Below are 18,171 nucleotides of genomic sequence, written 5' to 3' on the forward strand. Positions count from 1 at the left end.
CCTGTAATAACAAACCTATTGTTCTTTTGCAACATGAATTATATTGTATTGTATGTATGACCTTGTCAATTGTAATATTATACAGTAATAACAAATCTATTGCTCTTTTGCAACAGGAATTATATTGTGTTACAAGTATGACTTTGTAGGATTTCATCAGCTGTAATATTACACTGTAATAACAAACCAATTGTTCTATTGCAATCACTTTGTCTATTGCCTTAATGGCCTAAAGACAATAAAATTATTCTATTCGATGCCATGCATTTGTGTTTCAGTGACCACTGCCAGACTGGCTTTGTGGTAGCTGCATTGGTGGAGTTCTGTCTCCCAGTGACACTGGCATTCAGCTGGTGCCATGCTGTCTGTTGGCACTGTCATGTTCCCAGTGGCAACATTAGTTGAGTCCTATTTCCCAGTGCTGCTGACACTGCACCATTATGTCACACATCATGCCAGCAGCCACACTAGTCGAGCCCATTTCCATTGCAAAGTCGGGCCAACAGCTGCGTTCCCAGTGTCACTGGCAGCCTGTCAGCAATCTTACCATTGTCCCATTGGACGCCTTGGTCAAGCATGTGTCCCAGCGCCACCAGTGAATCATCAGCCATCCCATCATTGCACTGGCAGCTGCATTGGTTGAGCTCTCTGTCCTGCCACCACTGGCGCTCTGTTGACATCTCGTCTGCTGTCAGTACCACTGCTCCTCCAGTGGCAATGGTCAAGCCCTGCTTCTCAGTGCCCCCAGCACCTGCTGAAACCGTGCCATTGCATTGCATGTCGTTCAGTAGCCTTGTTGGATGAAACCTGGCTCCCAGCTGCTGACAATCTGCCAGCCTGTCAGCATCCTCTGTTCCTAGCACCTCACTGACAGGCTCCAGTCAGTTGCTTTGTGTGTTCCCTTGAGCAATTGATTAGTCGCCTCTGGCCCCCCAGTTGTTCCTTCCTGGACTGCTCCAACAGGCAGCTGCATCAATCTACATCTCTGGTCCCACAGTTTCCCAGCAGTTTTTCATTTCAGGTTTTAGTTGCAGACATGCCAGGGCTGTTCACCTCTGTAGATGTTGCTATGCGACCTTGGGTCCCAGGTTTTAGGGGGAAAGCTGCTGAGAGCTCCAGCTCCCCTCTCCCTTGGATACCCTCTGCATCGACTAGGATGAGGCACCTCTTCCAAGGGATGCCCAGTTGCACTGTTATCTTCTTCTTTTGTTGGCCCAGCCATCCCTAGCCCAAGGGAAAGCTTGCAGGATGTTTTTGCTAGTGTCAAGATAGCACCGCCATCTTTTCTGCAAGGGAGAAGGGAGGCTTAGTATCTCGCAGTCGCTGAATACTTCAGCTTTCTGCATCCTGAAAGGAGCGTATCCTTGGCCCACAAGCTTCAGAAGCTGTTTACACGCCTCATTAAATACATTGCATGTTCTGGACTCGCAGGAGAACTGTACAGTTCGACATGTCAAAACCTGTCCTGAAATTTTTCATACAGGAAGAATACACCGAAAGGAATACACTGTCAGACTGAAACTTCCTGACAGATTAAAACAGTATGCCGGACCGAGATTCGAACTCGGGATCTTTGCCTTTTGTGGGCAAGTGTTCTACCAACTGAGCTACCCAAGCACGACTCACGACTCGTCTTCACAGCTTCAATTCTGCCAGTACCTCGTCTCCTACCTTCCAAACTTCACAGAATCTCTTCTGCGAAGAAGAGTGAAAATCTCATTCTGGCCCTGTCAGACTGTTCACTGCTTAGACTCGCAAGTAATTAAAAAAAATAAAAAAGCTGAAAATTGCCAAATGCGTAGGTCGTCAGGGACTGGAGGAATGTACACCCCTGCCATGTCTGCGGCACATACCGCGTGTGCAACACGATGGATGCACAACCTTCGTTGACGACACAACAGTACACAAATAACACAACACAACATGATCGTAATGTGTAAAATGAATTTCAGTTTTCGTTGATAATTTCTCTGATACAACTGTTCCCAGTTACTATTCTCTTGAACTTGCAACTCATGTAATGACCATAAAAATAACCGTTGCCTTTGCAGTGTCGCCAAGTGTTAATAATGGAGATAAAACTGAAGTAATTTTCTTTGTATTTTCTTCATCTATGCTAGCTAACAGCACACGTCTTTGTGCAGGTTTCAGAGTTTCACAGTAATGTGGAATCCAGTTAATGTTTCTAGCCTTGCAGAGATGAAATATGAAGAATCTGGTATGCAATCGAAACCATGTACTTCTTCTGAAGACCTACATATATGTTGCTTATTAGTTAATTTATTGGATATTCATTGAAATGATGACGACGTTTCGTTAGAAAGTATGGAAACAGTAGAAGAAACCAGGAATAACTGGCGATTTCACGAACTATGGGTCGAACAATGATTATTGTAATAATTAACGTACAGATGAAAAACAAAGCACCATCTTAGTCCAAATAAGACATACACACTAATATCGTTCAGTGTCAAAGAAAAGGCTGTAAATTTTTTGCTTAAACGAAGGAGGGTGAATACTCTTACAGTTAAACCACAGTCTAACATAACAGTCGCGATACTTCGCCTCGATTTTGTTGCCTAGTGCGCCAGCAGCGCTCCAAGCGGCCAGTAAGTTAAACTGTTGAGTTAATGTGTGTGTGTGGATTCCTAAGGGACCAAACTGCTGAGGTCATCGGTTCCTACACTTACACACTACTTCAACTACCTTATGCTAAGAACAACGCACACATTCATGCCCAAAGGAGAACTCGGACCTCCAGCGGGAGGGGCCGCCCAGTCGGTGACATGGCACCTCAAACCGCACGGCCACTCCGCACAGCAAAACTGTTGAGTTCGCACGATCGTGAAATCGAACGCAAATACTAGTTCTTTATTATGGTTTGTAGAGTGGTTTTACAAATGGGAGAGTAACTTAGCTCAATAAATTGCAGCAACAACAAGAATTAGATACTACATGTGATTTTTTAGGTTTCCTAAGGACCCTGAGAGGTATATTCTAGTACCATAATTTTTCTAAACTGCAAGGTCAGGATTCGCTTGCAAATTACACGTATATTGATGACTAATGTTTCATTTTAGGAGTAGAAAATGGCTAGTGAATAGTAGACGAAAAGATCTGATGAAAAAAGACCCTGTTTATCTTTATAATAATATTAAGTTTTGTCTGCTACATGTCGAACAAAACCAGTTCTTCAATGCAGATAATAATAAACTCGTGTGGAATGCACTTAACCGCATTGTTTGACATTCCAAATACGCCACCTCAACAGACGATGAAGAGGAGACTGTCACAAAGGTTTGAAAATCCCTCTAAAGCTGTAAAACACTCCTAGGGCACAAAAACAGCCAGTTCAACTTCCCATACATCAGAGCCAGATTCATCCGAATCGTCAACACAGACCTGCTTTGATGACGAAGTAATAAAATTAAGTGCAGTTATTTGTGTTTAGAAATGTTTGTGGAGTATCAGAATGTGCAGATCGCTAGACTTCGTGCAATACTGTTATGGTACAAGGAAGGTGCTCATCATTTTAAGTACAGACAGCAACAGAAACTGTATCAGAAGGATCAAGTGAAGAAGGACAAACAAATTTTGAAGACTATAGGATCCCAATATTTAAAAAGAGGTGTCCTTAGCTTGTTGTTCAACCAGACTATCATGACATCTGCAGGATGGAAAGACAAAACAATTATCATAGTAAAGCACTCAGGCATACAGGTTTTGTCAGAATGATTTGTTTCCATCAGTGTATAAATTACAGAGGTATATGGAAGGAATACAAATAAAATGTGGGATAAGTGACAATATGTTCCAACTTTTAAAGCAAAAGGTACAGCATTTCTCCGATACTGATAAACTAGTACATATGTCATTGGATGACTAGTCTGTAATGGCAAATTTAACATATGGCAGCACTTCTGACAGTGTTATTGGCTTTGAGGATTTGGGGTTTTCTCTCACAGTATATTTCTCCCACTATTTGGCAGATGCTTGTCCCACTTACAAGAATATAAAGTGAATGTCGTACTTGTGGCAACAAACGACAATGAGTAAAACACGGTACGCCTATGGAATGACAAATGCGGCATCGATTCCTTTTGCATGTAGAGGTGTGCTTCTTATGTGTGAATCTATGTGTTTATATTCTGTTGATAGCATGATAAGCTGTAGTTCTGTTCAACATCACAAGTGTTTCTTCACAAATGTATTGGAACTTGCCACTGGATTCATGAGTTTTACCCATACTTGCACTTATTTTAGAATCATTTTTAGAAACATCTATGTCTTCTGATATTACACAAACTCTTGGAGGCAAAAAAAATCCAAACATTTCCTATATCAAGTAAGAAATGGATGCAAAACAAACATCACGCTTACGACGCATCTGAAGTTCTCCTTTCTCGCCGCTTGGAGCACTAGCGTCGCTCCAGCTGTCAAACGGTAACAACTTTTACAGCACTGAGTGTCGCGACTGTTGTATTAGACTGTGGTTAAGCTGCGTGCACAACCAGCTCCGTTTCGTAAAATCTGAATGTGAATTGTAAAAATGGAATAAACTATTATGGTACACAAAGTACAAGATACACATCAAACTGAAACTCGCAAAACTGCGAAAGTAAAACTATTCGAAAGGTGTAGAACTGTTCGCCAGAGTCAGTCTACCGTTACTGTGTGAGATCTATGAAACTGGGCGCTCTGAACTGCAAGTGGGATTAATATTACTGTCTTTCATATTCTTCGACCTGTCTAAACAGATATAATGAATTATAACAGAAGGAAGTCGCAAAATTACGATTTTTAGTTCAAGTAAACATGTACAGGAGATTTGATGAATAGGTAATATTATGGATAAATTGTTTCTGAGCTAGAAACGAAATGTCTTATTATCCCCAAAATCCTTTCCATAAAGCCAATCAGTCATGTGTCATGCAAGAACTACGTGTAAACTGCACTTTATCATTTCAAGCGAAAAAAAGATAATGTCACTTGTACAGTTAAATGCAATGACACTTTTGCGTACAACAATGCAAGTGATAGGTATCATTGGACTACTGTTTCTGCAGCTTTATACCCGTCTTCAAGAACCTTAAGGCAAATTAGGACCAAAAATTAAAAAAAAAAAGGATTTCTCAGTTGCAATAATGCAATATTGTAACCAAAGTAGCGAAGTCTGGAAAAATGTAAGAGAATAATTTTCAGTATTACATCATGGAATATAGGGACACAGACGGACGAAGAATATCGAATACACGATCTGTAAGTAGAGTAATACCACTTTGTTGAAGGCGATTAAATGAGATGTTTGCTCATGAACAGAGCGCAGTGCTTACTAACAGTCAGAGAGAGTTCACAACGTCACTCTCGCTGGTTAGTGTTGTTGTTATTGTGGACGATAGCCACCACTGAGCGCCCCCCCCCCCCTCTGACAGTGTGGAGGTGTGGAGCACAAGGTAGGAAACAAAGGAGCAGTGCTGAGGTCAATGGGGTGAAGTGGCGATCGGTTGATGTCGGGGGTTGTGTATGGTAAGTTTGCCTGACCAGCCGCATCGTGGCTGGCCTGGAAGGTGAGCTTGGCTGGACTGTTTCTTGCAGGTGTGAATCTCTTCTGACCAAACACGTTATGGCTGGGAAAGAAACCACGAAGAGCTGGACCGTTTCTCATAGGCGATGAGGTGCAGATGCACCAGTTGTACCATTAATGACACTTTTGCAAGACATGACTGAGCTGTTTCTCGAAGTCACAGTGGGTGTCATACAGATGCTGAACAGGTGGTATATCTGTGGCTGATGTGGGAAACATACGGTGTGTCCACACAGGACACTGGTGATGCGACTGAAGAGAGAAGGGATGGGGTGTGAATGGTGAGGATATCAGCATTTGGAGGCTACATGTACCAAAGGGACTCTGATTCGATCAAAGTGATGGTGTGTGTTGAGAGGATGTTCTGATTGTTGTGAGTCGCTAATTTATTAGACAGAGCGAACTTTGATGGGTGAAGCCTGTGCAGTGACTGTCTGTGATAGTCTGGAAGCCGAGATGAGGCAGTCATTATTAGTGGAGTGAGAGAGGACTCAGTGACGTGTAAAATGTTGAGGCGACTAGGATAGTCTCCTCGAATAGATAAACCTGTCTTGAGTACTACTGAGTAGTCACAAATGGAGCGTCACTCACACACAGATGTGTCAGCATATGGGGTGTGGTCGCACATCACGAAGTCATTTGTTTTGTCAGACTGCCAGTCACAGTGCCAAGCTGTGCTGGGGTCGTACACTGTGTGGTGCTGATAGAAACGGAATTACCTGGGTGAAGCAGAGTCAGCTGTGTGTGGTGGCTGTGTGGGTGTGGCACATTGTGCCAACTGCAGTAGAGACATACATTGTTTGATGCTGATAGTAGTGGCTCTGCCATGGTGAAGCAGTCTCAGCCACATGTGGCCTTTGTATGAAGGACACAGTTGAAAACACTGACCACAACAAAGTGATAATAGCACCTGGAAAACAAAAGGGCCACGTCATCTGTGAAGAACGTGGACAGCTGCAATGATTTGTGAAGCCATACGGGGTGTAGATATTGACAAAGTGTGTGTCAGAGATGGTTACAGCTATGCCCCAGCCAGATGGGTGGAGTATTGTGTCTGTGACTGCGGTCTCTTCACATGTGAAAAAGGCAATTCTGCACCTTGAGTGATTGCCTACAGATGTGTATGATTCATAGCTATAGATTGTTAGTAGCGTGGCAACACGAACTTCCTGAAGATGGGTGGCATCGATGTGAGAGGCCTGAAGTATATCATACCGGAGCTACAACTTTGGTACGGTGCTGATCATGTTGATGTCCAATGTGGCGAACCATTATACCTGTTCTAGTAGTTGTGAATGCATGTCTACCATCGCAGGGAGCAGAGTGGGAATGGGACTGCAAGGAGGATCCTTCCCACCAGCCATCATGTGTCGATTCTGATATTAATGGGCAGTCTTGTTCAGGAGGGCAGACAGACCCTAGTAGGAGACATTTCGTCTTCCATGCCATTACTCCATGCCGCTGTGCCAAGGGTCTGTCCAATGTTCATGCAAGAGAGATCATGAGGGTTTGGCAGCGAGACAGGTGTCTCAGCCTGCACACTGGTCGCTGCTGTGTTGGTGGCGGCCTCCACTGGTTGCCCTTCCAGCAAAACGTGTTGGTCATCACTAGTGCATGGGACTGTCAGCAGGTCGGACTGCGTTTCCATCGTCTTGGATAAGAGTTTTGTGGGGAATCGTGGGCGAGTGGCGATGATTTTTACGCCGACGCGGCAGACATTGTTTGTGCACATGTTCCTCGGTGTGCAACGATCTAGTTTTAAAGCCTTGGTTGGTAAAATGAAGGAGTAAAGGGTGTATTGTGGTACCTGTCAGGGGAGTTCTGTGGTGGTCATATCGTCAGATGGACTGAAGTGCGGTGAGATAGCAGGACATGATAATCGGAGAAAACCATGCAACTGGCTGGGAAAAGCTGTAGGCGTGGCAAGGACTACTGTGTAAGTTACTGGTAGGGCAGTCAGCGTGGGTTGCACGGACATTTCTGAAAATGTAAGCTGGATAGTTTCGGAATTGTACACGTCGTTCGGCAATTTGATCCTGTACGCTGCCATTGGGTCAGAGTGCCGCAATGACGACGTGTGCAGGTTCTGGAATGGCAGTTTGAATATCTGTATCGTTCGTACCCTGAGACCGGCGTGATAGACCATATCGGGCCTTACGTTGCCGTCGGAATGACAGAAATATAGTCCACGGTTCGCCTCCTGTAGCGGCCTGTCGCACGCTGTGTCGTTAATCATCTTGACGTACTGGTTCAAAAATGTTCAAATGTGTGTGAAATCTTATGGGACTTAACTGCTAAGGTCATCAGTCCCTAAGCTTACACGCTAATTAACCTAAATTATCCTAAGGACAAACACACATACACCCATGCCCGAGGGAGGACTCGAATCTCCGCCGGGACCAGCCGCACAGTCCATGACTGCAGCGCCCTAGACTGCTCGGCTAATCCCGCGCGGCGACGTACTGGTACTACTAACTATGGACAGGAGGATTCCTATTAGACCTTGCGGTGGTATTTTAACGTAGTCACGAGGAAATCGTTCGACGTCAAGCGCATAGGGATGGGCGAAGTCTGAACAAAAGATGAAACGTAAAGTCGTTTTGAAATAGCTGTACGCCATGTTGACCTATAAACAACACGGACGGCACTTAGCAGCGGCCGAAGTAAACCCAACACGTGACATATGCCAGCTGGCGGAGCGCTGGTGTATTACCGCCCCGTAGTTTTGCCGGCTGCAGGCTGACAGTTGAATCACTTGCTTCCCACATTCTTGCAGCAGCTGGAATGCAGTTTTAGTTGCAGTTAATCGAAGAACACGCTTAATCTCTCTTGTGGTTAATCGCCTGTCTCTTTCATTTGGCTCTCGGCCGCGCTTCCTTAGGAACAGATCTGCGCGATTCTCTTCATCAAATAGTCACGTAATATCCTAATCAGTAGGGCCTGCTTCTGCAGACACTCATCAGACTAGCAATGTCTCTGTGACTGCATTCTTCGCTCGGCGAAAGTTGGCAAATTGTCGCTGTTCTATCGTAGTGTCTCATTGTGACCTTGTATTCCAGTAGTTCGCGCAACCAGTGAGAGGGGACGGGGGGGGGAGGAGTGGGAGGAGTGTGTGAGAGGTATAAAGGGGAGCGCAGACATCTCAGAAGAAAGCAGAAACATGCGCTTAGACAAGTTCAAATGGCTCTGAGCACTATGGGACTTAACATCTGAGGTCATCAGTCCCCTAGAACTTAGAACTAATTAAACCTAACTAACCTAAGGACATCACATACATCCATGGCCGAGGCAGGATTCGAACCTGCGACCGTAGCGGTCGCGCGGTTCCAGACTGAAGCGCCTTTAACCGCGTGGCCACACTGGCCGGCGCTTAGACAAGTCAAAAATTTTATATTTCTGTTACAGTCAGCGGGTGCATTTTTTGTAGAGTTGGCAATATCAGGTTTGCCTTGTGCGTCACCAAGTTATTGCGAAGACAACACATTCTTTAATCTGCGCTCTGCATTCTTAATACAGTATTACGCTTGTTGTGCTCTATAGAAGGAAACAGCACTTTTATTGCTTCTGTAGGCTGAGTAACAATGTCTGCTAAAAGAAGATTGTGACTGTATTAGGGATGAATTGACGTTTGTTGAAAAAGACAACGTGCAGTTACTACAGTTTGTTATGTGTCATGACGTCCTCAGTTACGTCTCATTGTGGACTGTGCGTCTTGAAAGTCATCTAAGAAATGCTCACCCAGCGTTGAAATATAAATACAGCATTTTTGTTGGAAAAAGAAATTCTTTAAATCGCATGAAACTAGACTAGCCATTATGAAAACAAAAACTGCAGTCGCCTGAACATGGAAAGTGATGTTGACGTCTTGTAACTAGTTTGAAACCTAACATTCGAGAAGACACCTAAAGGAAAATAATTTCAGCCATCTCATTGTCGTTCTGAGTTTTTCTTGCGACTTTCATCAGCTAAAAAAAATGTTGAATGGAGAAGAGTGTTGTTCACGTGAAAACACTATCGTTAGGTATTTAAGTAACACAAACACGTTACTGTTTTGGCTACCAAGACTTTTGAAAGACTATAGTTTTATATTACTCTACATTTTACTAAAGTGTGTACTGCATATTATTGTAAATAAAGTCTCTCGAACAAAGAGGTAAATAAATAAATAACATAAAATAAACACACTCGAAGACGAAAAAACATGCACCACGAAGGAATTATCCGAATGGTCTGAAATCGGTAGATGTGATGTCTAAGTACTTCGGAGAAACATAGGAGTGTTACTTCTGGCGTCATAGCGTGAGGTGTCATCGGATATCACTTTAGGTCACGGCTGATGGTTATCGAGCGAGCCATAAAGGAAAAACAGTATATCACAGACATTCTGAAACCTCACGTGTTATGCCTCGTGTGACAACTTCGTGTTGCCATTTTTCAACAAGACACGCACTGGGTATTTGTCTCCATGAACTGTCTGCGTAATGTTGAGATACTCCCATGGTCGGTAAGATCTCCAGATCTGTCCTCAGTAGAACGTACAGTAGCGGAAATGAGTAAGGCATGGATATTTGCAGGAAAATTAACACTGTCGGTTGGGACAGTTGGGCATACTGTATATGGAATAGTATGAAATGCAGTCAAATGTCAGCAGTACAGTGTATAACAAGACGTCAACGATTCAGTTGGTAGAGGGTGAGCTCGGTGTAAATGCAGTCGGCTCTGTGCTTTATTAGTGAGAACATAAGGGCGTTTACACTGCAGATGGGAAACTGACACCATTAGTGACAGTGCGTGTTGCGTACCTAAACCACGACTGCGACAATGTCACGTGGAAAACAGTTATCATCAGATGAGAAGGCAAAAATTGGTGCGTACAAGGAAATGGGTCACTCTGATCAACCAATCGCCAAGAAGTTGAAACGTTCGAGTGCGGTGTTGATCATTTCGTTACACTGGGCGCACTATATGGACAGAACGCAAAATTTAGGCTTAGCAGAAAATTGTCTGGGAAACGGTTCTTTTGCGGAAAGCAAGGGCAACAAACCATTATTCTTCTCAATTTGTTGCTGATTTATAGTGGTCAGTAACAGCCAGACGGGTACAACAAATTTTGTCAAAGAAATTATCCCAGAAACCTGTTCAAAAACCCAAACGTGAACAGGCTAGATTGGAGTTTGCTGGGAAACCTATGTCACGGACATGAGAATGGGATAAAGAGATCTTCATTGATGAAAAGACGTTCAATTTAGAAGGGCCAGATGAATTTTATTGCTATCGGCATTATCTGAGAACAGAGTACCAGGTGAGAACTAGCAGAATTTTGGTGGTGGAACTCTTATGATTTGGACAGACCACTGCGCTAAAGGTAAGTCACTCTTTGCTTGGGTGAACATTAGAATTGACTGTAACATGTACACTGAGATGCTTGAGGCAGAATTAATGAGAACCTATGTGAAAGAAGGGGACGATAGTCTAATATTTCAATAGGATAATGGGTCTGTGCGTGTTTCTGCTACAACCAAGAAGTGGTTCGAGGATAAAGATATCGGTATCTTGCCCTGGCCTGCAGTAGCGCGGATCTGAATCCCATGGAAAACCTTTGGGGACTACTTGCAAGGCGTATTTATGGATTGGAAGGCAATTTGAGGTCGGTTGTGAACAAAGTGCAATACGAGAAGAGTGGGCGACAACTTCATTGCGAGAACAACAAACCCTAACAAAACCCAGACCGACGAGAATTTTTCTGGTGATTAGGAAGAACGGAGGTTGGGCAAAGTATAACACAACAGGGCAGTGAGTGCCGTTATACCAATTTCCGTACAGGAAACGCAAACGCCTAACGTTGTTATTCGTGTTGAGAAAGAAACTATGTAATTTTGCAAATGGCTCTGAGCACTATGGGACTTAACATCTGAGGTCATCAGTCCCCTAGAACTTAGAACTACTTAAACCTAACTAACCTAAGGACATCACACACATCCATGCCCGATGCAGGATTCGAACCTGCGACCGTAGCGGTCGCGCGGTTCCAGACTGAAGCGCCTAGAACCGCTCGGCCACACCGGCCGGCGTAATTTTGTCATGATTGCTTATGTCTCATATGTATCTACAAGTTTCGTAGTAAATTCGACCGAAGTATTGTTCAGATACTGTATTACTACCAATTTCCACTACTGCACGTGGGACCAGCAATACCGAGGATGTCAAGGACTTGTTACAACAGTTGTGGGCCACTTTGCCTCGGGAGAGGATACAACGATCTTATGACTCCTTTTCTAATCGAACCAGAGCATGCTTCCGGTCCAGAGGGAGTGCAACGAGATATTGTTAGGTGGGGTCATATTGCCCAGTTCCTTAGAATTTTGACTCGATTTTGCAATCACTGCTGTAACTTAACATACCCTCTCAACCCTCGATGTTTTGTTTCGTTTCCTCGCCCCCTTTAACAGGCAGTGTGTTGAGGAGCGGTGCGAGCCGCCAGGTTAGCCGAGCCCGCTAACGCGTTGCTTCTTGGACTCGGGTAGGCGCGCGGGCCCCGGATCGAATCTGCCGGGCGCATTAACGACGAGGGCCGGTGTGCCGGCCAGCCTGCATGTGGTTTTTAGGCGGTTTTCCACATCCCCCTAGGTGAATACCGAGCTGGTCCCCACGTCCCGCCTCAGTTACACGGCTCGCAGACATCTGAACACTTTCGCACTATTCCATGGATTACACTAGTCGCAGACAGTTGGGGTACACACGGGGTGGCGGCAGGAAGGGCATCCGGCCACCTCTTCAACTAACATTGCCACATCCGATTAACCATGCCGACCCTGCGTATCCGCGGGAAAAACGGCACAAGCAAAAGAAAGAAAAGAAAGAAAGTGTGTTGAGGAGCGGTGCGTGACGGAATACTGCCTACAGCCTCTGGTACCGCCTTGTTTACCCAAGACCTCTGCCGGACTCACCGCCGATGCCGAGGTCGACCTTGCTGGGGTGGGTGTCGCGCGCGAAGCCTGCCACCACGCTGAAGATCTCGAGCGGCGGCGCCGAGTCGACGGCGCGGAAGACAGACGCGGACGCCGACGCCTTGGCGGCCAGCGATCGCAGCGCCTGTCCGCTCGGCCTCATGGCGAACACTGCCGCCGTTCGCGGGACGCGGCCGCCACGTGCCGCGGTTTATCTGGGGAGGGGGCATCGCGACCGACCGCGCGTGGCCTTGGCGCCGCGCAGTTCGCTGGCCCACTTCCTCCGCCAACGTATTCTCGGCGTGTCGACACTGGGAAATACACGTGGCCATACCGCGTTTCGAGACCGGCGCCATGGAATGCATATCGAGAAAACCAGGTGGCGTCCTTATTGTTTCTTAGATTAGATTCAGTTCTACATCTACGTCCGTACTCCGCAAGCCACCTGACGGTGTGTGGCGGCGGGTACCTCGATTACCTCTGTCGGTTCTTCCTTCTATTCCGGCCTCGTATTGTTCGTGAAAAGAAGGATTGTCGGTATGCCTCTGTGTGGGCCCTAATCTCTCTGATTTTATCCTCATGGTCTCTTCGCGAGATATACGTAGGAGGGAGCAATATACTGCTTGAACCCTCGGTGAAGGTGTGTTCTCGAAACTTCAACAAAAGCCTGTACCCAGCTACTGAGCGTCTCTCCTGCAGAGTCTTCCACTGCAGTTTATCTATCATCTCCGTAACGCTTTCGCGATTACTATATGATCCTGTAATGAAGCGCGCTGCTCTCCGTTGGATCTTCTCTGTCTCTTCTATCAACCCTATATGGTACGGATCCCACACTGCTGAGCAGTATTCAAGCAGTGGGCGAAAAGCTTACTGTAACCTACTTCCTTTGTTTTCGGATTGCATTTCCTTAGGATTCTTCCAATGAATCTCGGACTGGCATCTGCTTTACCGACGATTAACTTTATATGACCATTCCATTTTAAATCACTCCTAATGCGTACACCCAGATAATTTATGGAATTAACTGCTTCCAGTTGCTGACCTGCTATATTGTAGCTAAATGATATGGGATCTTTCTTTCTATGTATTCGCAGCACATTACACTTGTCTACATTGAGATTGAATTGCCATTCCCTCCACCATACGTCAATTCGCTGCAGATACTCCTGCATTTCAGTACAATTTTCCATTGTTACAACCTCTCGATATACCACAGCATCATCCGGAAAAAGCCTCAGTGAACTTCCGATGTCATCCACAAGGTCATTTATGTATACTGTGAATAGCAACGGTCCTACGACACTCCCCTGCGGCACACCTGAAATCACTCTTACTTCGGAAGACTTCTCTCCGTTGAGAATGACATGCTGCGTTCTGTTATCTAGGAGCCGGCCGCGGTGGTCTAACGGTTCTAGGCGCTCAGTCCGGAACCGCGTGACTGCTACGGTCGCAGGTTCGAATCCTGCCTCGGGCATGGATGTGTGTGATGTCCTTAGGTTAGTTAGGTTTAAGTAGTTCTAAGTTCTAGGGTACTGATGACCACAGATGTTAAGTCCTATAGTGCTCAGAGCCATTTGAACCATTTTGTTATCTAGGAACTCTTCAACCCAATCACACAATTGGTCTGATAGTCCATATGCTCTTACTTCGTTCATTAAACGACTGTGGGGAACTGTATCGAACGCCTTGCGGAAGTCAAGAAACACGGCATCTACCTGGGAACCCGTGTCTATGGCCCTCTGAGTCTCGTGGACGAATAGCGCGAGCTGGGTTTCACACGATCGTCTTTTTCGAAACCCATGCTGATTCCTACAGACTAGATTTCTAGTCTCCAGAAATGTCATTATACTCGAACATAATACGTGTTTCAAAATTCTACAACTGATCGACGTTAGAGATATAGGTCTATAGTTCTGCACATCTGTTCGACGTCCCTTCTTGAAAATGGGGATGACCTGTGCCCTTTTCCAATCCTTTGGAACGCTACGCTCTTCTAGAGACCTACGGTACACCGCTGCAAGAAGGGCGGCAAGTTCCTTCGCGTACTCTGTGTAAAATTGAACTGGTATCCCATCAGGTCCAGCGGCCTTTCCCCTTTTGAGCGATTTTAATTGTTTCTCTATCCCTCTGTCGTCTATTTCGATATCTACCATTTTGCCATTTGTGCGACAATCTAGAGAAGGAACTACAGTGCAGTCTTACTCTGTGAAACAGCTTTGGAAAAAGACATTTAGTATTTCGGCCTTTAGTCTGTCATCCTCTGTTTCAGTACCATTTTGGTCACAGAGTGTCTGGACATTTTGTTTTGATCCACCTACCGCTTTGACATAAGACCAAAATTTCTTAGGATTTTCTGCCAAGTCAGTACATAGAACTTTACTTTCGAATTCATTGAACGCCTCTCGCATAGCCCTCCTCACACTACATTTCGCTTCGCGTAATTTTTGTTTGTCTGCAAGGCTTTGGCTATGTTTTGTTTGCTGTGAAGTTCCCTTTGCTTCCGCAGCAATTTTCTAACTCGGTTGTTGTACCACGGTGGCTCTTTTCCGTCTCTTACGATTTTGCTTGGCACATACTCATCCAACGCATATTGTACGATGGTTTTGAACTTTGTCCACTGATCCTCAACACTAATTGTACTTGAGACAAAACTTTTGTGTTGAGCCGTCAGGTACTCTGAAATCTGCTTTTTGTCACTTTTGCTAAACAGAAAAATCTTCCTACCTTTTTTAATATTTCCATTTACGGCTGAAATCATCGATGCAGTAACCGCTTTATGATCGCTGATTCCCTGTTCTGCGTTAACTGTTTCAAATAGTTCGGGTCTGTTTGTCACCAGAAGGTCTAATATGTTATCGCCACGAGTCGGTTCTCTGTTTAACTGTTCAAAGTAGTTTTCAGACAAAGCACTTTAAAAAATTTCACTGGATTCTTTGTCCCTGCCACCCGTTATGAACGTTTGTGTCTCCCAGTCTATACCCGGCAAATTAAAAGCTCCACCCAGAACTATAACATGGTGGGGAAATCTACTCGAAATATTTTCCAAATTAACCTTCAGGTGCTCAGCCACAACAGCTGCTGAGCCAGGAGGCCTATAGAGACGTCCTGCTTTAACCGTGACCTTCACCCAAATTATTTCACATTTCGGATCTCCGTCAATTTCCTTCGATACTATTGCACTTCTTATCGCTATAAACACGCCTCCTCCTTCACTGTCCAGCCTGTCTCTGCGGTATACATTCCAATCTGAGTTCAGAATTTCATTACTGTTTACATCTGGTTTCAGCCAACTTTCTGTCCCTAGTACTATGTGGGCATTGTGACCGTTTATTAATGAGAGCAGTTCTGGGACCTTTCTATAGACGCTCCTGCAGTTTACTATTAGCACATTAATATTGTTATTCCCTGTTGCATTTTGCCTACTCCTACCTTGCCGCGTCTCAGGAGGCGTCTTGTCGGGCCTAGGGAGGGAATTCTCTAACCTAAAAAACCCACAAGTGCACTCCACACGTACTCCGCTACCCTTGTAGCCGCTTCCTGCGTGTAGTTCTCGTTCTATAGACCCAAAAATGAGATGATTCTCGTCGGTGCGGAACAAGTCAGAAAATCTAAAATAAAAAAACATAAAACATCTGAATCTCAGTGCCCTGACCATTTATTACGAGATTGTCGAAATACACTGAAGCGCCAAAGAAACAGCTATAGGCATCTACATCTACGTGCTTACTCTGCTATTCACAATAAAGTGCCTGGCATAGGGTTCAATGAACCACCTTCATGCTGTCTCTCTACCGTTCCACTCTCGAACGGCACGCGGGAAAAACGAGCACTTAAATTTTTCTGTGCGAGCCCTGATTTCTCTTATTTTATCGTGATTTCTCCCTATGTAGGTGGGTGCCAACATAATGTTTTCGCTATCGGAGGCATGCGTCTTCAAATGCAGGGATGGTAAACAGGCATAATACGGCGCTGCGGATGGCGACGCCTGTATAAGACAACAAGTGTCTGGCGCAGTTGTTAGATCGGTTACTGCTGCTACAATGGCAAATTATCAAAATATAAGTGAGTTTGAACATGGCTTTATATTCGGTGCACGACCGATGGGACACAGCATCTCCGAGGTTGCAATGAAGTGGGGATTTTCCCCTACGACCATTTCACGAGTGTACCGTGAATATCAGGAATCCGGTAAAACATCAGATCTCCGAAATCGCTGCGCCCGCAAACAGATCCTGCAAGAGTGGGACCAACGATGACTGAAAAGAATTGTTCAACGTGACAGAAGTGCAACCCTTCAGCAAATTGGTGCAGATTTCAATGCTGGGCCTATCAACAAGAGTCAGCGCGCGAACCATTCAATGAACCATCATCGATATGGGCTTTCGGAGCCGAAGGCCCACCTTTGTACCCTTGATTGCACGAACAAAACTTTACGCCACGCCTGGGCGCGTCAACACCGGCATTGGACTGTTGATGACTGGAAACATGTTGCCTGGTCGGACGAGTCTCATTTTAAATTGTATCGAGCGGATGGACTTGTACGGGTATGGAGACAACCTCATGAATCCATGAACACTGCATGTCAGCAGGGGACTGTTCAAGCTGATGGAGGCTTTGTAAAGGTGGAGGGCATGTGGAGTTAGAGCGATATGCGACCCCTAATACGTCTAGATACAACTCTGGCAGGTGACACGTATGTGAGCATCCTGTCTGATCACCTGCATCCATTCATGTCCATTATGCATTCTGACGGACTTCGGCAATTCCAGCAGGACAATACGACACCCCACACGTCCAGAATTGCTACAGAGAGGCTCCAGGAACACTCTTCTGAGTTTAAACGCTTCCGTTGACCACTAGACTCCCCACACATGAACATTATTGACCATATCTGGGATGGCTTGCAACTTGCTGTTCAGAAGAGATCTCCACCCCTTCGTACTCTTGCGGATTTATGGACAGCCCTACAGGATTCATGGTGTCAGTTCCCTCCAACACTACTTCAGACATTAGTCGAGTTCATGCCACGTCGTGTTGCGGCACTTCTGCGTGCATGCGGGGGCCCTACAAGATATTAGGCAGGTGTACCAGTTTCTTTGGCTGTTCAGTGCATGGCCGTAGCCTTGGGGGGGGGGGGGGGTGTTCAACCCCCCCCCCCTCGAAAAACTGACGAAGCTAAAAGGAAACAGAATTGACCTTAAAAACGATTGTAATATAATCGTTATTTCAAAGCTACCGCGTTTTCAAACTGAGACTATGCCAGCGTGGCGAAGTGCGCGAGGGGAATACGGCAACGACGAGCCAGCATTGGCGACAATATTGCCACAAATGGCTGGACTGAGCCTGAAAGTAATGCGCCCTGGAGCCCTGGAAATTCCAGGTAGCGCAGTCCCTGCATCAGGGCCACCCTAGTTGTCACAGTTCCGAAGCTGGGCACAGTGAGAAGTCATTCATTCACACGGCAGCAATTTACTACTGCCATCGGCATCCCGCTTCCTGGAAACTACAGAAATTATTACTGACGTGGTGAGAATTTTTTTAAAATGTTTATTTTAAGTAAAGTTATGTAGAAGGGAAACGACTAGTGTGTGCAATATCATAATCTGTTTTTTTATATGTTTTCTTTCTACATTTACATTT

The 18,171-nt window shown here is 45.3% G+C and overlaps 1 protein-coding gene across 1 annotated transcript in view; it reads right to left on the reverse strand.

The window, feature by feature from the left end:
* LOC126176318 (aspartate aminotransferase, cytoplasmic-like) overlaps positions 1-12,694 on the reverse strand; it is a 103,907-nt gene extending 91,213 nt beyond the window's left edge. Inside the window, exon 1 of the mRNA XM_049923468.1 lies at positions 12,532-12,694. Coding sequence (XP_049779425.1) covers positions 12,532-12,694 — 163 coding nt within the window. The remainder of the gene's footprint in view (positions 1-12,531) is intronic.
* Between the last annotated feature and the right edge of the window lie 5,477 nt (positions 12,695-18,171).

This window comes from Schistocerca cancellata, chromosome 3 (genome assembly GCF_023864275.1).
Source record: "Schistocerca cancellata isolate TAMUIC-IGC-003103 chromosome 3, iqSchCanc2.1, whole genome shotgun sequence".
Classification (NCBI taxonomy): Eukaryota; Metazoa; Arthropoda; class Insecta; order Orthoptera; family Acrididae; genus Schistocerca; species Schistocerca cancellata.